The sequence below is a fragment of the Aphelocoma coerulescens genome, chromosome 18 (genome assembly GCF_041296385.1).
Source record: "Aphelocoma coerulescens isolate FSJ_1873_10779 chromosome 18, UR_Acoe_1.0, whole genome shotgun sequence".
Taxonomy (NCBI): domain Eukaryota; kingdom Metazoa; phylum Chordata; class Aves; order Passeriformes; family Corvidae; genus Aphelocoma; species Aphelocoma coerulescens.
The window spans coordinates 2,570,588-2,589,833 of NC_091031.1; the positions used below are offsets into that span (position 1 = coordinate 2,570,588).

At 44.0% G+C, this 19,246-nt stretch overlaps 1 protein-coding gene across 3 annotated transcripts; it reads right to left on the bottom strand.

Moving 5' to 3' along the window:
* Positions 1–834: 834 nt before the first annotated feature.
* Positions 835–17,489, bottom strand: PRKAR1A (protein kinase cAMP-dependent type I regulatory subunit alpha). Of its 3 annotated transcripts, XM_069032210.1 has the most exons (12): positions 17,384–17,489; positions 16,386–16,449; positions 14,315–14,493; positions 8,969–9,142; positions 8,243–8,334; positions 7,985–8,046; positions 7,436–7,482; positions 6,745–6,903; positions 6,246–6,306; positions 5,860–5,981; positions 5,195–5,276; positions 835–3,378 (listed from the first exon to the last, which is right to left on the bottom strand). In XM_069032210.1, exons 3-12 carry the CDS (start codon positions 14,489–14,491, stop codon positions 3,206–3,208), a joined length of 1,149 nt encoding a protein of 382 aa, XP_068888311.1. In that variant the 5' UTR covers positions 14,492–14,493; positions 16,386–16,449; positions 17,384–17,489; the 3' UTR covers positions 835–3,205. The 3 variants fall into 3 exon arrangements, with proteins under 3 accessions (XP_068888311.1, XP_068888312.1, XP_068888313.1); XM_069032211.1 differs by lacking the exon at positions 16,386–16,449 and having other exon boundaries at positions 17,384–17,486; XM_069032212.1 differs by lacking the exons at positions 16,386–16,449; positions 17,384–17,489 and adding an exon at positions 14,612–14,958.
* Between the last annotated feature and the right edge of the window lie 1,757 nt (positions 17,490–19,246).

Sequence of the window (19,246 nt, forward strand, 5' to 3'; positions counted from 1 at the left end):
CATGGAATGGTGACCGTTTGCTGCTTCACCAGGAAGCACATGGCAACAGAAGATAAGCTTAAATTAAAGTTGTAGTTCTAGAGTATATACTTCCAGGTATGAGGCTGGAAGAGGAGGGTTTAAAGTTTCCCTTTAGGTAATAAAATTCTGGTTTCAACCTGTTTTTTTTCAGTGGGGGAGGATTGGGAAAGGGAGGGCAGGGTGAAGGAAGCAAACCCACGGATATTTAAATGGCTGGTCCAGTAACAGGGTTCTTATTTTTGTTCTCCTTTACATGATAGATCCATTTTTATTGTACCTTCAAAGCTGGGTGATTCAGCTTTCTTGGAGCTGGATGTAAAACACATCCAAGTCTGAGCTGCTTCAAGTCAACTCTTCAAATTTTTTTCCTACTTCATCACAGTTGAAAACCCTTTTCCATTTCCCACAGCAACTTATTCATGATTATCCATCACATGTTCAAAACCTTCTTTAAAGGGGTTGCAGAGATGGGAGCAGCTGACTTGGAAAGGCTTCTGAGCTCCAAGAATCATGGCTGGGCTGGGAATTACCAACTTGGAGAGATCAAAGCAGCACAAGTTGCCAGGAGCCAAAGAGGACACAGGCACCTTCTTGCTGCCAGAGCTCCAGAGGAATTCCCAGGCTGGCACGTGGAGACCAAGCTCTCCCCAGGCTCCAGGGGGAAGCCAGGACCTGAACTCACCCCTCTGGAGTTTACACCAGGATAATCCATTAAGCTGCTTATTTTCTGCTGCCTCATTCATAACAAACCCTCTAAAGCCAAAGGAAAACACAAGGCAGGGGTGGGGAATAAAATAAAAGAGGCTGATTGCATTTAAGAATTTAAATCATTTTATTGCTTTACCTGCCATTAGGACAATCTATAACAAAAGGAATATAATATAATATATTAGCACATACAGTAAATCAGACTTATAGAGTCAGGTAACAATACAAAAATGGTCCTCTGGTTGACTATAGCTTCCTAGGGCAATAGACTTCATCAATTTGCTGAAGATAGACTAGCAAAAAATTACTTCTAAAGCCCTGAATGTTAGCTAAGGCAAAACTATGCCAATTGTGGTTTCAAACATATTGAAATTGCACACAAAGGTAAAGCTATAACTGTGTTTAATATTTAACTCAGACTTAGCTGATTTATCTTAAAATCTTGTAGGTAAAACTACAAAAGGGAGTAAACAGCAAGCTAAAAAGATGCAGTAGTGAAACTTGATTAGAAAGCCTTATATAAAAAAAATGTGCATTTTTTTTTTGTGGAGCTCTAACTGGTTTACACAGTTTTTGGTGCTTTAATGTAACACAAAGAACACATATGAAGAAAAAAAACCTGCAGAGTTAAAACTTAAGAAAAAAGTTTTACGAAAAAAAGGAAAAAAGAAAAAAAAAAAAGAACCAAAAGAAGGTAGCATTTGCTTATTCCTTAAGGACTCTGGCAGAAATCCTCTATTCAACATCTCCTCAATAGAGAACTCAAACCACAAGCATTTCAATCCCCTTCTTGGGATTTCAGTTTCAGAAATACCCTGAAACCTCTTGTAAGGGCTTGATACCTTCAGTATTATTCTGCATCAATTAGCAGACTCTTCCTGATTCTCTCCATGCCTGGGAAAACATTGGATTTGAATCCACACCACCTCAGAAAGGAAATAAAACGAGGGCTCCATCATTAAAGTAGTTGCACAACAAATGCCAAACTGCTTGCTGTCACTCCCAAATACAAACCTATGCTACTTGATATAAATTACAGTTTAAAGGAAACCTTAAAAATTGCCTACAATTATTGAACCGTGGAATTCAGTAAAAACTTTTGGGAAGTCTTGGTGAGCACAGAGTAATGGAACACAAAGCTGGGAAATACTGAAATACATTTAAGACTCCGCAACAGATTGGACTTGAAAAAAAAAGAGTGAGGATGAAATGAGTGTGGTGGAAATTCCATAAGCAAGAAAAGAGAACACACCTCTTGGCTTTGAACTAGATTTATAGTGAACCATTTTTTAAGTGATGAACTGACAGCTCTAAAACCTTAAAAACAACTGAGTGTTGCAGGAAAGTTCAAACAAACATTCAGTTTTTCTGCCTCACATTCTGTACCAAGAATAATGGAGCTCTACAGACCAGCATCTTATCACCTGCAACTGATGCTGGCCAAAACACTCAGCATTTATTTTCCCTGGTAACAAAGGGTCATTTGAACTGATGGTGATTTTTTAAAAGTCAACTGACGATTAACAAAATAATTCACAGGGAAAATCAAATGTTTGCTTTCGGCTTCTACACCAATCTAAGCACTCGAACAGTACTAACAGCTGGACAGCTGCACCAATCTAGCTTACACCAATCTAGTACATAGAGACCAAAGTCAGGCATTTAATGTAGCATTTGGTTCTTGCCACTTGGAACAGGAAGAGTTTTAAATGGCAAATCTATGGCTGGAGAAAGAACAAGTGAAAAAGATCAGTTGCGGCAAGTCAGCAAATGGATCAACAACTGCAGTAGTTCACCAGAACTATTAACCTGGAAAGCTTTTGATTTACACTTGACAAGAACAGAACTAAGCAATCTTAAACCAGCAGACACAGGAACAATTATACTGGTAAATTCCAACTGTGGCTTTCTTAGCAGCTGATGCCTCACGATTGAACCCAGGATTACAGTACCCAGAAAATGAAAAAGAAACCCAGAAAACCCCAAGCCCCAAGAAGCTCAATTACAAGGGTAGCTCTCATGTGAAAAGAAATACAGCAGGTGATGACCACAGCCTTAAAATCTGCCCAACAATTTGAGAAACACCTTTAAAAGAACTTTTTTCCCCCCTTTACTGTCACCTCCTTACTCTATGGCAATGGCGTGGTGCCAGGAGGTCTCTCCCTCGCTGAAGCAAGGCTGCACTGGCCTGAGTTGGACACTGGTGCACAGAGAGAAGCAAACGTCTCCATTGAACTTTTTCTATTAATTTAATGGGACAGAGAGCACAGAAATAATATGCTCTAAATTAATGACAGTGCCATGATAAGCAGTTTATTTTTTTTTTCCTTTTTTTTCTTTTTTTTTTCTTTTTTTTTTTTTTTTTTTTGTTTTTAACCAGACAGGAAGCTGCAAATGCCAGTGGTGATGTGGCTCTGCACGAGGGAAAGAAAGCAGTCTGCATTCATGAAGCATAGCTTGGACAGGGAGGAAGGTTTCAGACAGACAGTGATACAAAACTGTTGTACTGCTGGATGTTCCTCTTGAGGATATCCGAGCAGGGACCCAGCACACGCTCGAACCGGGGCCGGTCCAGCTTCACACATTTCAAGGGGCCACGAGCCACGACGGTGGCAGCACGAGGACGGTTCATCAGCAGAGCAATCTCACCTGGGACAGCACAAACAGGGAACAGAGTTACCAATCAGCAGGCAAAAGAGGCAAAGAAGTGACCCTGGCTCCATTTCAAATCACAGAGAAGGTAATTCAGGCTTTAGCACTGCTCAGGACAAGTACCTGGTAGTTATGTTAGAAGCAACTGTGAAAGCAGTTTAAAACCAACAACCTACTTGATGATTGTGCTATTAAAAAGCCTGTCCACATTCAAGTCTCTCTGAAAAAAAAGCCTAAAAGTTTTTCAGTACTGTGTCTGTTTGAGGAAAGGTCATGTTTCAATTTTCCATGTAATTTTCCTAGCCAACAAGTAGTTATTTTTCTAATAGTACTGCTCAATTCTGGTATTTCTAGGAAGCTCAGGACAACAAGAGCATGGTTCTGAAGTACACAAACAAATAAAACATTCATGCACCAGAGAGAAGCCTTTGACCCACTGCTGGCCAGAACAGAGACTCTGACTTTGTCACAGGGCTGTGGAAAATGAGCACTTTGAAGTCCCACTGGATCCCCATTTCTTAAGTTATGCACAAACATGCCAAAAGCTTTGTTTCAACTGCTGAGCAACGTATTTGGAAATGAAGTTTTCAACAAGCCCCTTTTATCAGGAATGGAAACAACCCCTAACATTCCTGCAACAAGCATGGAAGAAAACACAGCAGCAACTTTTGGGTTTTGTTTGCTTGGTTTTGGACTTAAGTTGAGTTCTCTCCATGTTCAGGACTGAGGAAAGAACTCACTGTTCCTTGGAGAACACTTCTGCCTGCATTATCAGAAGGGATGTTCAAAAGAAATGAGAAAAGCTTCTCCTCTGTGCCCAATTAAAACTCCCGAACTCAGTTGCCTCCAAAAGAGAAGCTTGCAAAAGAATAAGGAGCTTGTAAGGGAGAGTTAAACCCCTGAAGGAAAGGTCTGCAGCACCTGAACACAATGACTGTGATAGTATTTCCTTTTAGAGTGGGAAACTCAAGAGAACAGAGGGAAATATTAGAAAATATGAATTGACACAGATGGAATGAAGTCTAGTCCTAGATCCTGAGCTAAGCAGACCTTTGGGTAGAGCCCATGCACTCGAGTCCATCCCAGTTCAGGCCTTGCAACAGAGGATCTGCTGCTTACATCATCTACAGAGCTGAAAACCTGGACAACCAAAAGGTTTTAGCAAGAGGAAAGAGAGGAACTACTTAAAACATGAGGAAAACATTTGGGGTTTTGAGAGGGAGAGGGCTGTATTTAACCATTAAACAGCAGGTTCTGACCAGGTTCCTTTCTGACTTGGAGAACAGAAGGCCAAGGAAGGAATTTTCTTATCTGACTGCTGTCTTCAGCTGTGTAATGAGTAACTACAAAGACAAACCCAGGCTGCACAGTGAGAGACGGAGAGAAAGCAACAGGCTGCAGAACAGGAAATTCTTGTCAGGCATGAAGTAAAAAACCTCTCCAACAAGGCTGGTTAGACAGAGGAAGAACCTGCCCAGAGAGGCTGTTGGATCTCCATCCCTGGAGACACAAGAAACTCAACTGGACACAGCCCTGAGGAATATGATGTCATTTCAAATTTAGCTCTGCTCAGGGCAGGGAGGTCAGGCCAAATCATCACCAGGCCTCTTCTACATTAAAGCAGTGTGGAACAATCACATTTCTGTGTGCACACCTGAGTGCCAAGGGACTCTGATACTCACCCAACACTGAGAGCAACCACATGAGCCCAAAACAGGAATTAAGCAAATCCATCTCATCTCTACCATTGACACAGCACAGACAAAATGGTGACAGTGGTGTCTGTAGCCACAGCTGTCACAACATAACTCACCAAAGTAATCAGAAGGTCCCAGTCTGCCCACTTCAACAAACTCCTCATTTTCTGACCGACGCTGTAACACTGCAGCTGTGCCCTTCAATAAATCACAGCAGTCAAACAACTGGAATTGCCAGCATCACTCCAAACACTGAATTTCACACACAATCAGCTGCTTTGCAGATAACTGTTCTGAGGCCTCAGTTAAAAAAACACTTCACAGTCCTTGTACAGTTCACCTAACTACTGTATAAGAACAACTGCTCCTCTCCTCTCTAAGCATAAAACATCTTGAACATTTACATATCCACAGCAGTGTCTTCTTCCTGGTTTTCCTCATAACAGCAGGAATATTATGTTATGACTAGCAAAAAATCCACAAAAAACACAAACCACCAGAAGACAATGACACCACTAGTAAGGCATTACCAGCTATCTAGAACAGGTCCTCTGAAAAAGATAAACTGCTTTCAGTCAGAAACTTGTCAGTTTTTTCCTACAAGTACCATTTGTGAAAACAGCAAAACTAAATCCAAGCTACTGCATGCCCAGCAAGATGATATTTCTTTAGGGATTCTCTGGAAGTACATTCTTATGTTTTGTTCTTCTCCAAGTGCCTACTTAGGGACACAATAAAAAAGAAAGTCAAGTTCTGAGCTTTTAATTTTTTAATTACTTACCTCTAAGATAATGAAGAACTCATCTCCAGGCTCTCCCTGGACCACAATCTTCTGCCCATCCTCAAACTGTACCGGTTCCAAGGCATCAGCCACAGTGAGACGCTCCCACTTGTCCAGAGATTCTACAGAGTTAAGAGTTCATTACTGCAGTGTCTTCTCAAGGCACAAATTACACCTTTTGCTCTGTATTTATACAGAGGTCAGTGTATTTCTGGCTGCATTTATGCATCAGTGATCAAGACCTGAATTAGAGTTATTCTGGATTGATGCAGAGAAGCAGTTGTGATGAATTACCACGACAGCCTGTAATCATCATAATGCTGGGCAACAGCTTCATTACAATGTGGCAATTGATTCCACTCCAGAACAAAAATCTTCTCACTTACCCAATATAGATACTTTACTAAGGAATTTCTCATACATATTTCTCTTTCTCAAAGTATTTCCCTACAAAAAAAAAAAAAAAAAAACAGCACACAAAGTAAGTTTTCTTTCTACTCCAAATAAAACTCAAGACACAAACAAATTTAACCAGACACACTGTGTTCTGTCTTACAGACCCCAAACCCACAAGACGAAATGTTTGAAGTTGAGTTCTCTCAGTAATATTCCAGTTGAGCAACATTCCTAAAGTACTCAGCATTTATTGCAGCCTTGTTACACTCTCAGTTCAGTTTAATACTGGTATTGTTTTGCTCACTAATGCAAGATTCCCCCTTGCCCTGTGCCTGAGAGATGCACGTTGAGTAATCAGCTTTCTGATTACAGAAGAGACAGCGGGATTTGGAATAAATAACTCCAGCAAAGGACAGGCACAGGCAGAAGGTCAGATACACAGGATACATAAAGCCCAAAGCACAATTCCAGGTTATGAGGGATACTTGCCATCAGGATCCTTCTGTAGCTGTCCCTGTCAATGCCCCACAACTTGACGTTTGTCTTGGCTTTGACGGTGGCAGCTCGGGGGGTGCCGTAGATGAGGGCGAGCTCTCCAAAGCTGCCCCCCTCACCCACACTGGTTGCCCACTCACTGTTCACGTAAACCTGCAAGGCAGAACGTGGTCAGACACAGCTCAGCTTCCTGCTGCTCTCCATTCCCTTGGGAGCAAAAGGAAATTCTCACATCTGTACAGAGTTGATCACTTCAGGGTTTTATCAACGCTTCAACCCCAGCACAATTTGTGCTTTAATTGACAAAGGGATTCTCCTCTACACCACAGGCACACACTCTGCACCCACAGCCTCCTGAGGAATAACATCTCAGCAAGGTCTGTGTCATAAAGAGCTATGAATTAGCTGGGCTGGAAAATAAAGTCTGGTTGTTCCTAAAGCCTGTCCCACACCTCAACTCCACCCTGCGCTCATAAAACATCTGTATTGTGTCCAAATAATTCGTTTTGAAACTCACTCTGTGCAGCCAGACTGAGGCATTAAGGAGCAAAACAAAATTCTATAAGTAAGAACTTAAAATGAGAAAGGCTGCTAAAGGCAGGGTCTGTAGAAGAGGCCTACAAATATCAGAGTATTCTTCTGCTAGGAATGAATGTATCATCAATAAACTACCAGGAATGCTTACATCCATTTCTCCTTGATCAACAACATAGAAGTTATCACCTTCATCACCTAAAGAAGAGAAGAAAAAAAATTATTATACACAAAATTGAATATATTAAGAAAGAACTGGCATCTCTGCCAACTTTGATGTTTAGACTCCAATAAGGCTGACAAATTTTTGCACAGTTGGCAGGGTGAAATGTCTCATTTTGCTGATTTCACATTCCTCTCAGCCCCGTGAAAGGGGACATCTACTGGTATCCAGGAGATCAGCAGCAATTCCAGGATTACTGGAAAGACGAACCAGATCCATAAATTGACATAACATTTCTACAGAGCCATCAAAGGACAATATTCCCAACAGATAATCCATTCAAGGAAGCCACATCTTCCTCCAGTGGCTCCCACTCCTCTCTTCAGTGTGAGCTGTGCTTCAGGGAACACAACAAGAATTGTCTGGCTGCAGTGACCCCACTTTTATATTAAAAAATAAACACAAACTACCAAGAGCACTAGACCAGAGCCTGCTCCCCACCTCCAGTGATTCCCCAGTGCACACACTGTCACTTGCCTTGCTGGATGACAGTCTCTCCTGCGATGTACGTGACGGGGAACATCGCATCGAAGATGTCACTGAAGGAGAGGACACCAAGATCAGACAAAAGCCTGCACAACTCTACACATCAGTACCCCCAACCCACCAAGGCTGCTCCTGGAGCTCTGTGTGGTCCCACTGACCACTGCAGAGTCACTGCAGATTTGTGACACATTTAGCTCTTCTGAACTCTGCCCATCCACAAACCTTAACCCCACAAAGATTTGCTCCTACCTCCTTTCATTATCGTCAAGATGGGTAAACAGCACATTCTTCTCAATAGCTTTTGCCAAAGCAGCCATGGTTTTATAGTCTTTTGGAATAACCTAGGAGAGAATCAGAGAAACCAAATGGGTAATTTTTCTCATTAAAAACTTCTGCATTTCCCATGGTAAATAAACAACTTAAATTGCTACAAAACACTGGCTGAGTTTTTCCATTTTCTTTCAAGCACTATAAATACAACCCCAAATATAGTTAATGTTTACAGACAGTTTGAACACAAGGAAAATACAAGGAAAAAGCTTGTATTTTATGCAACTGAAAAGCACCATTCCATGCTCAGCTTATATTTTTTTTTTTTGCAAGAGGACAAATACCTGTTCAACCTGTATTTTCCTGGGAACAGCAGCAAGTCTGCTCTGCCATTAGGCCAAATGTTGTTCCAGCTGCCAAACAACTGGAAGCACATTATATATAACATATCTAAATATATGCACATCTAAATACACACAACTTCAAAGGGAGCAGGTCTAAGTAATGCATGAATGGTTTAATTGCATGATAGGTTATTCTGTCCTCCAGTTAAACAGCCACACACACAGCTCTGCTTTTCCCAGCAATTATGACATAACAGGCTCCAGGAGCCTGGTGTTACTCAATACTCTGGACAGAAGGTGGGTTTAGATAAACTCCTGGATTGTGGATGTCATTTTTAGCAATGTTAAAGAGTCAGAGCACCTTTCTAACATAAGAGGCAGCATCCTCTTCTGTGTAGACTTCTGCACTGATGGCCCCACGTCGTGATCGATATTTAACCACAGGGTTGAGGGGAGGAGGAGGGGAGATCTCATCCTCCCGGGAGTCGGAGCGAGAACCAGACTTCAGCTGATTCAACAACTGCTTTGTTTCCTCCTAAACAGGAAGGAAGAAATGTTTGTGTCACATAATCCAAAGGGGGAAAAAAAAGCAGCCATATATCATGTTCCAGCCCAGCCTGCCAACACCAGGGAGCTTCCTGTGTACCATTATTCCCAAATGAAGGCAAACAGGAGACTGCAGCATCCAAGATCAAAGGCCTTTCAAAACACATAGTAGATGTGCCTTTCATTCCTACCAGTCACATCACAATGGTGTTTATTTTATCGAGTTATTCTCCATTTATTAAACTATTAGTGTGAACGAGTTGATTCCACTTTCTGCCAGTGTATTCAGCAGGTGATGAAGGCATTCCCCAAATGCTGAAGGCACTTCCCCAGCTGCAAACCCCCCAGTTCCTCCCCTCAGCTGCGAGGTGTTAAAGCCTTTTTGGAGTTGAAAGACAGAGGAGCAATTCCTCAGAAATCCATGTTACATGAGAAGCTTTTGAAAGAGGTTGAGTCATGGACCAACTTGATACTGATTAACCAACATTTATTTTAGGAGAAAGAAACATGAACACTGCTTTCAAAAGAGCTGGAGGAAGGATGCTGGAGGCCAAAGTGGGATTTTTTTTATGCAAACCACATGCAAACCTTGCACAAGGTTACACGTTTTCCTTATTTCCCTCAGTTACTTCTTGTGTTGTAGTGATACTGTAGAAGACCAGGGTACTTACAATAAAACAAATTCTAATTAACTTGACACACAGAAACTTGATTCTTCCTAAGATTCACCTTAATCAACTAAAATCAGATTAAAAACAAACCAGTCAACCCTGGAGTCAGAGCATGGACATCATAACAGGTCAAATGACTTTCCCAGTGCAAGGAAACAGGGGTTTGGGACATTTTGTAAAAGAACAAGGACTCATCTGTTCTCCCAGAGCTCCAGCCCTTGTAAAAGCTGGGTTTGTCCCAGTGTCCTTGATCCCAGCTGGGCAGTGAGGCTCTGGATAACAGCACTGGCCTGAGGAAAGGGCCATGGGATAACCATTCCTGGGAGTTTACATTCCCCCTCTCCCAGAGCCAAGGAGCTCCACCGCCTCACATTTCACTTCCTGCTCTTTGCCCATTGATAAAATGGTGCTACATTTCCCAGCCATGGGAGCAAAATGTATTTAAAACTCAATTCTGTCGTCTGATTTTAGAGGAACAAGTCTCAACAGAGATGAAATTAAAAATAGCCTGAGCAGTAATAAGTGTTTGGTGTAAACTGCCTCACCATCAACCACAGAACATGTTTGTTCACATACAAAATACTTAACCCATTAAAATAGACACTTTTTAAATACATGAACACCAGCTGCTGGGCTTTTTCCAGTATCACATAAAATATTAAATATTGTGATCAGAGATTGAAGCACTTCAGCAGCATCGAGTGAGGGAGCTGTTATCAAAACACTCTTCAAGAGACTCCTCAGGGCAATGCCCTACTCAGGGAGAAGGAAACTGCATTGACACAAAAAAATACAACTGGTAACTCCTGTCTGAATCTAAATTTAATGTTAACTTTTTTTTTTAGTATAGTAAGGTAGGGATGGACACAGAAATAAGTTCCAGGTGGGTAAGATAATGTATAAACTTAAAATATACCAGTTATTCTAAATAGCCCATACACACGCTCACCAAGAAGATTCTCCCTGAATGAGACAAATCATAGAATAGAACCATAGAATGAGGTTAAAAAAGACCTCCAAGATCATCAGCTCCAAACACCACTGTGTCAACTAAACCATAAATCTCCAGATATTCATACTACACACTGCCAGACAACCCTGTGCCATGGAGTGACATCCTATAATCTCAGTTTTCACCTTTCTAACAGATACCTTTTATAATTTCTGATACTAAACCACAATTATTACACCAACAGATCAGAGAAAAATTACAGTAGGCAGTAGGGCCTGAAGAAACAGAGGCAGTTGTTATTCTCAGTTACCTTTGGATTTAGCCAGTGTTTATGAGAAAAAGGTGTTTGTCCAAGTCTGGAAGCTCCTCACCACTAAACATATATTGGATAAAGACACTCAGTTTGCTCTGTACTCATCAATATAACCATTCCCAGGATCTGAGAAAGATTTAGGAATAAAGTTCATCTATTTGTTACATCCAAGTGTTGATCCTGATCTTTCAGCTGATGAGGCAGTTCACAGTTTTTAGTGTCAGTCACAAACTGTAAGCCTTACTTTTTTCCTGACAAATAGATGATTATTAAGTCCATTTAGATTATTACAAGTAATACTGAAGTGGTGACACTTCACATACTCATAGTTAAGTTTATCAGCTACTGAAGAAAACCTTCACAATTTCAGAATTGTACACTGTAAAACCTGCTAATTGTCACTGCACCAGACACAGTCTCAACTTCTTCTGGGTAATTAGTATTTCATTTATATCATATTTTTAAAACACCAAACACTCAGGAGCTATAAAAGCTTTTTTTTTTAAAGCTCTGCCATAAACTCACAATTGCACAGTATGCCTTCTAAACTAGCTTGTTCTGCAAAAGAAACACTCAGAAAAATGGGAAATATTCAGATATTCAGATATCTGAGCAGGGCAGGTTGTGGGGAACAGGGACAGTGACTACATGCCCATCACACTTCCCAATTCCAGCTTTCTATAAAGCCCAATGTGCACATAACTGCATCACACACAATATTTCAACCATGCACTTATTCCAGAGGACAGTCATGTCCAACAGCCAGGATTCATCTAGCAGGCTGCAATAATGATATCTACATTAAATTTCCATAGCTCAAGCTGCATTACACAGCCCAGCCCTGCACTGGAGAGCTATTACATCTTTAGCAGGTATTGGTATTACCAGACATGTTTGCACAGCAAAGAGAACAGAGGCCTTAGCACACCACAAAGAGATACAACAAAACCATTTATACAATCAATGTGTAGTAATTAGATTCATCTAACAGCTTTCATAAGCCAGAAGAGGACATTTGAATTCCTATAGTAGCTGTAACCATCTCAGAGGCAGCAATTTTAATGTTTCTGAACAGAGATTCTAAAGCATGTTTAAATTTCTCCAACGTATTTTAATAACATGCCAGTGAATCAGCTCTGTTTGTGTGCAGTGGAAGAGATGACTTGTCAAGAGAATGAGAGAGAAAATAGCAACCTCACTTCAGTTTCCAATGATATTCCTTCAAAAAATCCATCTTAAAAAAAAATACTGGATGATACTGAGATTGAGATAGTTGAGATAATTTTCAAAGAGATGAAAATTCAGAAAGCACATTGAAAAGTTGCTCTGCTTTATTACAGATGAAAAAGACAGGATTTTGGGAGGTGAAGCAGACTGAGTTTCAGGCATTTTTGCTGTAGCAGAGCTGAGGACTGGCTTGGAGCTGGTTAATAACAGTACTGAGCATTTGTGCTCTCCAGACACGGATGTCAGGAGTTTCCTGCCCAGCACAGGATGTTCACTGCTCTGTTACCTGATAGCTGTGGAGGTACCACATTACCTGCATCAACTCAGCCCAGCCCAGGCTGAGTGGGGAAGCCACCCAGAGGAAGCTGCAGCAAGTTTTAAATCCTAGGAGGCAAGAAAAAAATGCTCCAGTTTCACTTGTAGCTACAGCTGCACTAGAGGGCACTTGGAACCCCTGAGAAAAGACCCTGACCAAAATTGTGAGAGCAATTTAAGGGGAAAAAACATTACCTAACCAGTTTTATTTTCAGCTTCAGTGTAGGCTGACCGAGTATACAGAGAGCCAATGTGCACCAGAATAAAACCATCAACTTATTCAATTCCAACATTCATGTCATTAAATTCAGAGCTGGACTTGTTGTCTTGCTAAAAAACAAATTAAGTTCCTAAATACTGCATGTTGACCATAAATCCACTGCACAAAAGCACCCAAATAATCCCATTTTATATCCCCACATATGGATTGGTTTAGGATTTATTCTAAGCACACTAATGCCATTTACTTGGTAAAATTTTGTCTATAGATACCCATGGTGGTGTTTTAAAAATTCCCAACCCAGCAGCACTTCAAAACTCAAGAATCCCGGGAGGGGAAGGAGGCATTGTAAAAGGCAAAGACAAAGGATTTTTAAGAACCCCATTATTCGCTGGTTTGTTGCTGATACTCACACATGCCCCCCAAAAATAGTCAGAGCTCTTCATTTCATAAGCAAAACGTTCCCCAAATACATTATGAGCTACAGCAGGTAGTCTGCACCCCTTGGTTATTCTCTAGTATTTATCCTGAACACTTCCATTAAAATACAATTTCCACCGGACATATTTATGATCTCCAGTGTTAATTTCCTTCTTCTTTACATCAGCAATTAGTAACTCACTAGAACAAGAAAGTAAGATCAATATCTAACTGGCCTATACAAGTACTAAGAGCAGCACCTGCAAACAACTGCTGCACAAGGTCACAGCTGCATTATTTACTAATTCCATGTTCTGAGTACAGTTATATCCAACCTTTCCTCTGCACAAGCCTTTACTCTTCCCATTTCCACTGCAGCTTCTCTTCCTACCTGCTTAGATATCAATATACAAAATTAACAGGTCAAAAGAGTGTGAAATCCCTGTTTCAACCACGAATGCTTTCCATTCCCAAGATCCCAGAATGCTTCCAACAACAACAACAAAAACACCAAAGGGACCTCAGGACAAACACAAGAAGACAGAAACACTGAACTCCCGAGAGAAGGCAGAAACAGGCTCATTCTTGCAGAGACCTGGAATGCAAATACCTCCATTTGACTTCAACCAGGCCTGGGATAATACCACTGGCACCACTTCTGTGCTCTACCCAAATTACTGGAAATCAATATAAGAATCCAAATGCTATCACCAGCATCCAGCCAAGGTCAAACTGCACAGTTCTCCAGCTCCAGACACACCCATGAATGCTGTGTATCAACTTCCATGAGTAAGCACTGGATTGGGATCACATCTACATCCCAGCTGGATAAGTCTCCTTGTCAACTTATGCTCTGCCCTACATGCTTTGGTATGGCAGAGGTGCACAAACTACTGGGAAACAGGATCTGTCTTCCAAAAGCGCCACTTCCAACCTCAAACAGCCAACACAGATACTGGTCAAATCTGCAGCTCAGCCCCTAAATCACAAAGATACATTTGAATTTGTTCCACTCTCCTTCCCTCCCATTTCTATATTTTTACCTTCTCCAATCTTTCAAAGTACTCTCTGATGAATCCCATGGGTCTTTCAGGTCTGACTGTGCATAACTGTACAATGCAATCCTTCAGCAGCTGCTGGATGTTGTGTTTCTGGATGTAAAGTTCACATTCCCGAAGGCTCCGCTCCTCCTCGCTGCTGCTGCTGCTGGAAGCTGCCATTGCTGAAGGGAAGAGAAGGAGAAGGTTAAAAAACTACTGGAAACAAAGATGCCGCTGCCTAAAACAAAGTTATGCTGCATTATCTTACTGATACCACAGCAAAAATCCACCTTTACCTACCAGAGTAGTAACTACACTGAAGAAAATGCTGTGAACTTATTTAACACCAGGAAAGAAATCAAAAATCAAAACTCTGGGGGCTCTACAGCCACAGGCAGAAAAGGAAAAGCATTTGGTTGAGCTGAAAAAGCTCCAACAATTCAAGCCCTGTGAGCAGTCCAAGCCAGAGAAGATTCCACCTGAACTTCCTGCTGCTTAAACTGAGCATTTTGTAGGACCGGAGGCTCACGTCAGGAGCTGCGTGGTCTGTGTGGGGTCATGGGGATGGACGATGGCCAGGAGAGAGGTGGGTGGAAGCTGGGAATGTGAGAGGCCAAGCATGACCAGTATTCGGAAGTGAGACATGTTCAGGTTGAAGCCAAAGCCGGTTCTTCAAATGTCAAGGCAGAGTCTGTTAAAGGAAGTTATGGATTACAGGCATCACTCCTAAAAACTCCTGTGTAATTTAAACCTGCTCATACCTCATCACTTATTTCACAGATACACTGCAATCCCAAAAATACCTCTTCAGCTGTAAATAAAAAAGAATACAGCTTTAAACATCTGTTAGGATGCCAGGTTTTCAAAAGACTTCATCAGCTCAGCTGTGACCTTTTCAAAATGTTCTTAAACAGTTTTTTCCCTCCTTTCAGGTTTGTATTGGGTTTGCATAGCCAGATTTGGGGGGCTATAGGGAGGCTTCTGTGAGAACCTGCTGCCAGCTGGAGCTCATGTGAGACAGCTCCATAATGAAACTGCCACTGGCCAAGGCTGAGCCCATCAGGGGCAGTGGCAGAGCCTTTGGGATAATGTATTTAAGGAGGGAGGAGAAATGGCTACTTCAGCCAGAGAGAGGAGTGGGAATATACGGGAAAAACCAACCTAGCCCCCAAGGTCAGTGCAGGAGGTGCTCCAGGCCCTGGAACATGGACTGCCTGGCAGCCTGTGAGACAGCCCATGGTGAGGCAACTGTGCCGTGCAGCCCAGCGAGGTCCATGGGGAAACAAAGATCCACCCACAGCCCCTGGAGATCCAAGGGGGAGCAGAGATCCCCCTACACCCTCTGGAGGACCCCGCACTGGAGCAGGGGAATGCACAGAGTGTGAGTGTGACCCCATGGGAATCCCGTGCCGCAGTGGTTTTCTGTCAGGACTTGTGACCATGGAAGGGAAATGAGGCTGCAGCAGTGCATGAAGAGCTGCAGCCTGCAGGAAGGATTCACGCTGGAGAAGTCCACAGAGGACTGTTTCCCATGGGGAAAGTGTGAAGAGTCCTCCCCTGAGCAGGATGGAGCAGCAGAGACGTGTGATGAACTGACTGCAATCCCCATCCTCTGGGGTGGGGTAGAGAAAATTAGGAATAAAGTTAAGGCTGGAAAGAAGGGAGAGGGCCAGGATGATGTTTGTAAGATCTGGCTTTGTTTCTCATTATCCTACTCAAATTTAATTAGTTTAATTTATTACCAATTTCCCCGACTCGAGTCTGTTTTGCCCATGATCACAAGTGGTGAGTGATCTCTCCCTCATCTCAGTCCAGGAGCCTTTCCTTATATTTTCCTTCTGTTGTTGAGTTGAGGAGGGGAGTGATGGAGCAGTTTTGGTGGGTGCTTAGCATCTAGCCTGGCTCAGCCCACGACAAGGTTAAAAAACCATTTTAAAATATATTTTTTACGTCTAAATGTATACAGACACACGTTTCATGTCATTTTTTGCATAAGAAAATTACCATTGTGAGAGTTACAGAAACAGGAAAGAATTTCTCAGGGCATTTTTTGATGAAATATAAAGGAAGTTACCTGGTACAGGGAGTGTGGCAACAGCTTATTAATATGCAGTAAGATATGTTGATCCCGGGATCAGCTTTTGAAAGGGAAAAAACGGATTCAGTCACAATAATTTTGAGAAATGACAAGTCACTGAAGTCACATCCTGGGCACAGAGACAACGTAACAATGTGCCCCTCCGAATTCTGCTGCTGGAGATTACAGAAGGCTTCGAGTTAATATGGCATTACCAACACTTCAAACAGGTTTCGTTCTTGTCACACTTAATCCCTGCCCAGGCACACACACACGTGTATTGTGCGTTGCATAAACACAAAGCGTGGCCTTCCCACGGGCTGAAAAAGCCCCGAGAAGTTCTCCAGTTACTCCCTTTTGTTTTGCCAGCCCGCACGGTGAAGGTCAGCGCTAATTAAACACCCCGGAGAACCCCGGGGACTCCGTGACCGCCCGCAAATTACGCTCCGTGAGCAAACACGGGCACGGGCCACGCGAGAAGGGCAAGACCGGTGCAGGAAATGCGGTATCGCTGACAAAACGAAAACTCCTTTTATTTCTACGAGGCATTTTTTCTGCACATTGCCAAAGCTCCCCCGAGCCCCCCAAGGCGTGGCTGCCCCGCCCAGCCCAGCCCAGCCCGGCCCTCAGGCAGCGCGAGGCTGCCGCCGCTTTAGACCGCGGCCACCGGAGAGGCACCGACCCGGTACCCCCGGGGCGGGGAACAGAGAACCGAGGGGACACAACCGGCCCCAAAGGCCCGGAAGCGCCGCCGGGCGCTGCCCCACATCCCGCGGGGGCCGCTCGGACACTGGCCCGAGAAAGCGCCGCTGCCTCCGCAGCGGCCCCGGAGCCGCGGCCCCGGCCCCGCTCCCTCGGCCGGCCCGAGCCGGGCCGAACCGGCCCCGCCCCAAGGCCGCAGCCTCCCGCTCCGCGCCCACCCCGCCCGGTTCTCGTCACCCCGGCCCCGCCGCCGCCCTGGGGCCGCCCGGCCGCCGCCCCCCCGCCCCGCTCACCTGCGGCGGCTCCACCGGGACCCCCCGCCCGTCCCGGCCCGGCCGCGGCCTCGCTGCAGCGGCGGCACCGGAAACCGACCGGCCGGACGGGCCCCGCCCGCCGTGACGTCAATGCGCCTCGCTCTCGCCCGGGCCCGTCGCTGCGGCAACCTTAAAGGGGCAACAGGGGACGCGGCGCGGACACGGCCGAGAGAGTAGCGCGGCAGGAGCCTGCGGCTTTAAGGCGCGCGGGGCTGGCGGGAACGGGGTGGGGGGGTTCGCTGAGGGGCGCGGGATCCCCTGAGGGGAGCGGGAATGGCGAGAGGATGGGACACCCCGAGAGGAACGGGAATGGCGAGAGGATGGGACACCCCGAGGGGAGCGGGAATGGCGAGAGGATGGGACACCCCGAGGGGAGCGGGAATGGCGAGAGGAGTGGGGCACACCGAGGGGAGCGGGAATGGCGAGAGGATGGGACACCCCGAAACCCTGAGGGGAACGGGACCCGCCGAGTTATCAGTTCCACACCGACACGGCCGCGGGTGCTGGTGGACCCCGGCCTGGAAAGGACCCGGTTCGGAGATCGGTGTGGATGGAGGGAAATAAGCGATATTCAAGTCTGGCGAAGATTTCACTATAATCGATTTAAATCTGCGTGGGGAATTATTTCATGTGTCTTTATGGCTGAGATGAGCCCTTTGACTCCCTTCACTTTGTCTGTCAAAGCTGTAAGAAATCACTTTAAAAGTCACCGAATATCTGGGCTGTGCTGGCAGGGGCAGAGCCCACCTGGGCTCGGGAAGGAGAAATGATCCCTAGAAATGAGCCCTGAATTGTGCATTTGCTGATCTTGCAACGCAGAACGTAACTCAGCTTTTTAATGTTACATCATTTCAACCAACACTCACCTGTGCATAACTCACATGGGAAAATCACGTATGAGGAAAATTACTCTCAATAGCAAGAGTTTAATGTACATTTTGATGTAAGAAGATAGTGGTGTTTCTGCAGTGACACACAAGCCAACAGGAACTACCTGCTGTGGGGTTTCTTGTTTGTTAGCTCTTACATTAAAGAAATAAAGAGTAGTGGCTTGGGTGTAGATCTTGGACCTGCATTTCTGACAGACCCCATCCAGCCCCTGAACTCACATTCCTCAAACGTTTGGTAACTTCTGTCTGATCCGGGTTAATTAGAAGCCAGGGTCCAGGATTTTCTGACATTAGGCCAAAGCTGGTATTTTTACAAAAAATATAAGTAATAGCCATTAATATTTGTGAAACACTGTCAAAAGTACAGCGTCAGAATACCAGAGTACTCACTCACCTGGTTATAGAACAGTTCCTTCTGTAACTCAAAACTACTGGAAGTTTCTGAACACCACAAAAAGTTCCCACCTACACATTTATTTTTTGGCTTTTTACCTTCCCTTTTTTCTTCACGAGCTGCCTGCTAATGTCACATCTCACTCCTTGTTTGGACAAGTCCCAGTGCTGTTTTGGGATAGATCCCATCTGGAACAAAGCTTGGCCTCGTGTGTAAAACCTGTTCTGCAACGTTCTCTCTCTCAGGGAAACAAGTATTCCGTTGTACAGCATTGATGCAATCCCTGCCGGACTCCTGGAGCCAGGAGAGCAAGGAAGGGAACAGGACCAGCTTTCAGGAGGAGCCTTGTGATGCCAATCCAGGGTCACTGGACTTCTGTGAAGTCTCGTGAGCCAGCACTGGTTGGTCTTTCAAGCTTAAATCACACTTCCATAAGCTGATGCTCCTACGTCCCCATGTGTTAATTCTCACACCGCCAAAGACGTAAGGGAAATTAAAAGCAAACAAAGCCCTATTCCACTTGGTCTGGTCTGAATTATAGTCAGATCCTGGTCTTAA

Bases quoted from the DNA above. Each gene is read 5' to 3' on its own strand.
- PRKAR1A (XM_069032210.1), bottom strand. From the start codon at position 14,491: ATGGCAGCTTCCAGCAGCAGCAGCAGCGAGGAGGAGCGGAGCCTTCGG. The intron at 7,483-7,984 runs GCAAGTGACAGT...TCTCTTCTTTAG, and splicing joins AGAGACTGTCATCCAGCAAG to GTGATGAAGGTGATAACTTC. The intron at 6,307-6,744 runs GCAAGTATCCCT...TTTTTTTTGTAG, and splicing joins GCTACAGAAGGATCCTGATG to GGAAATACTTTGAGAAAGAG.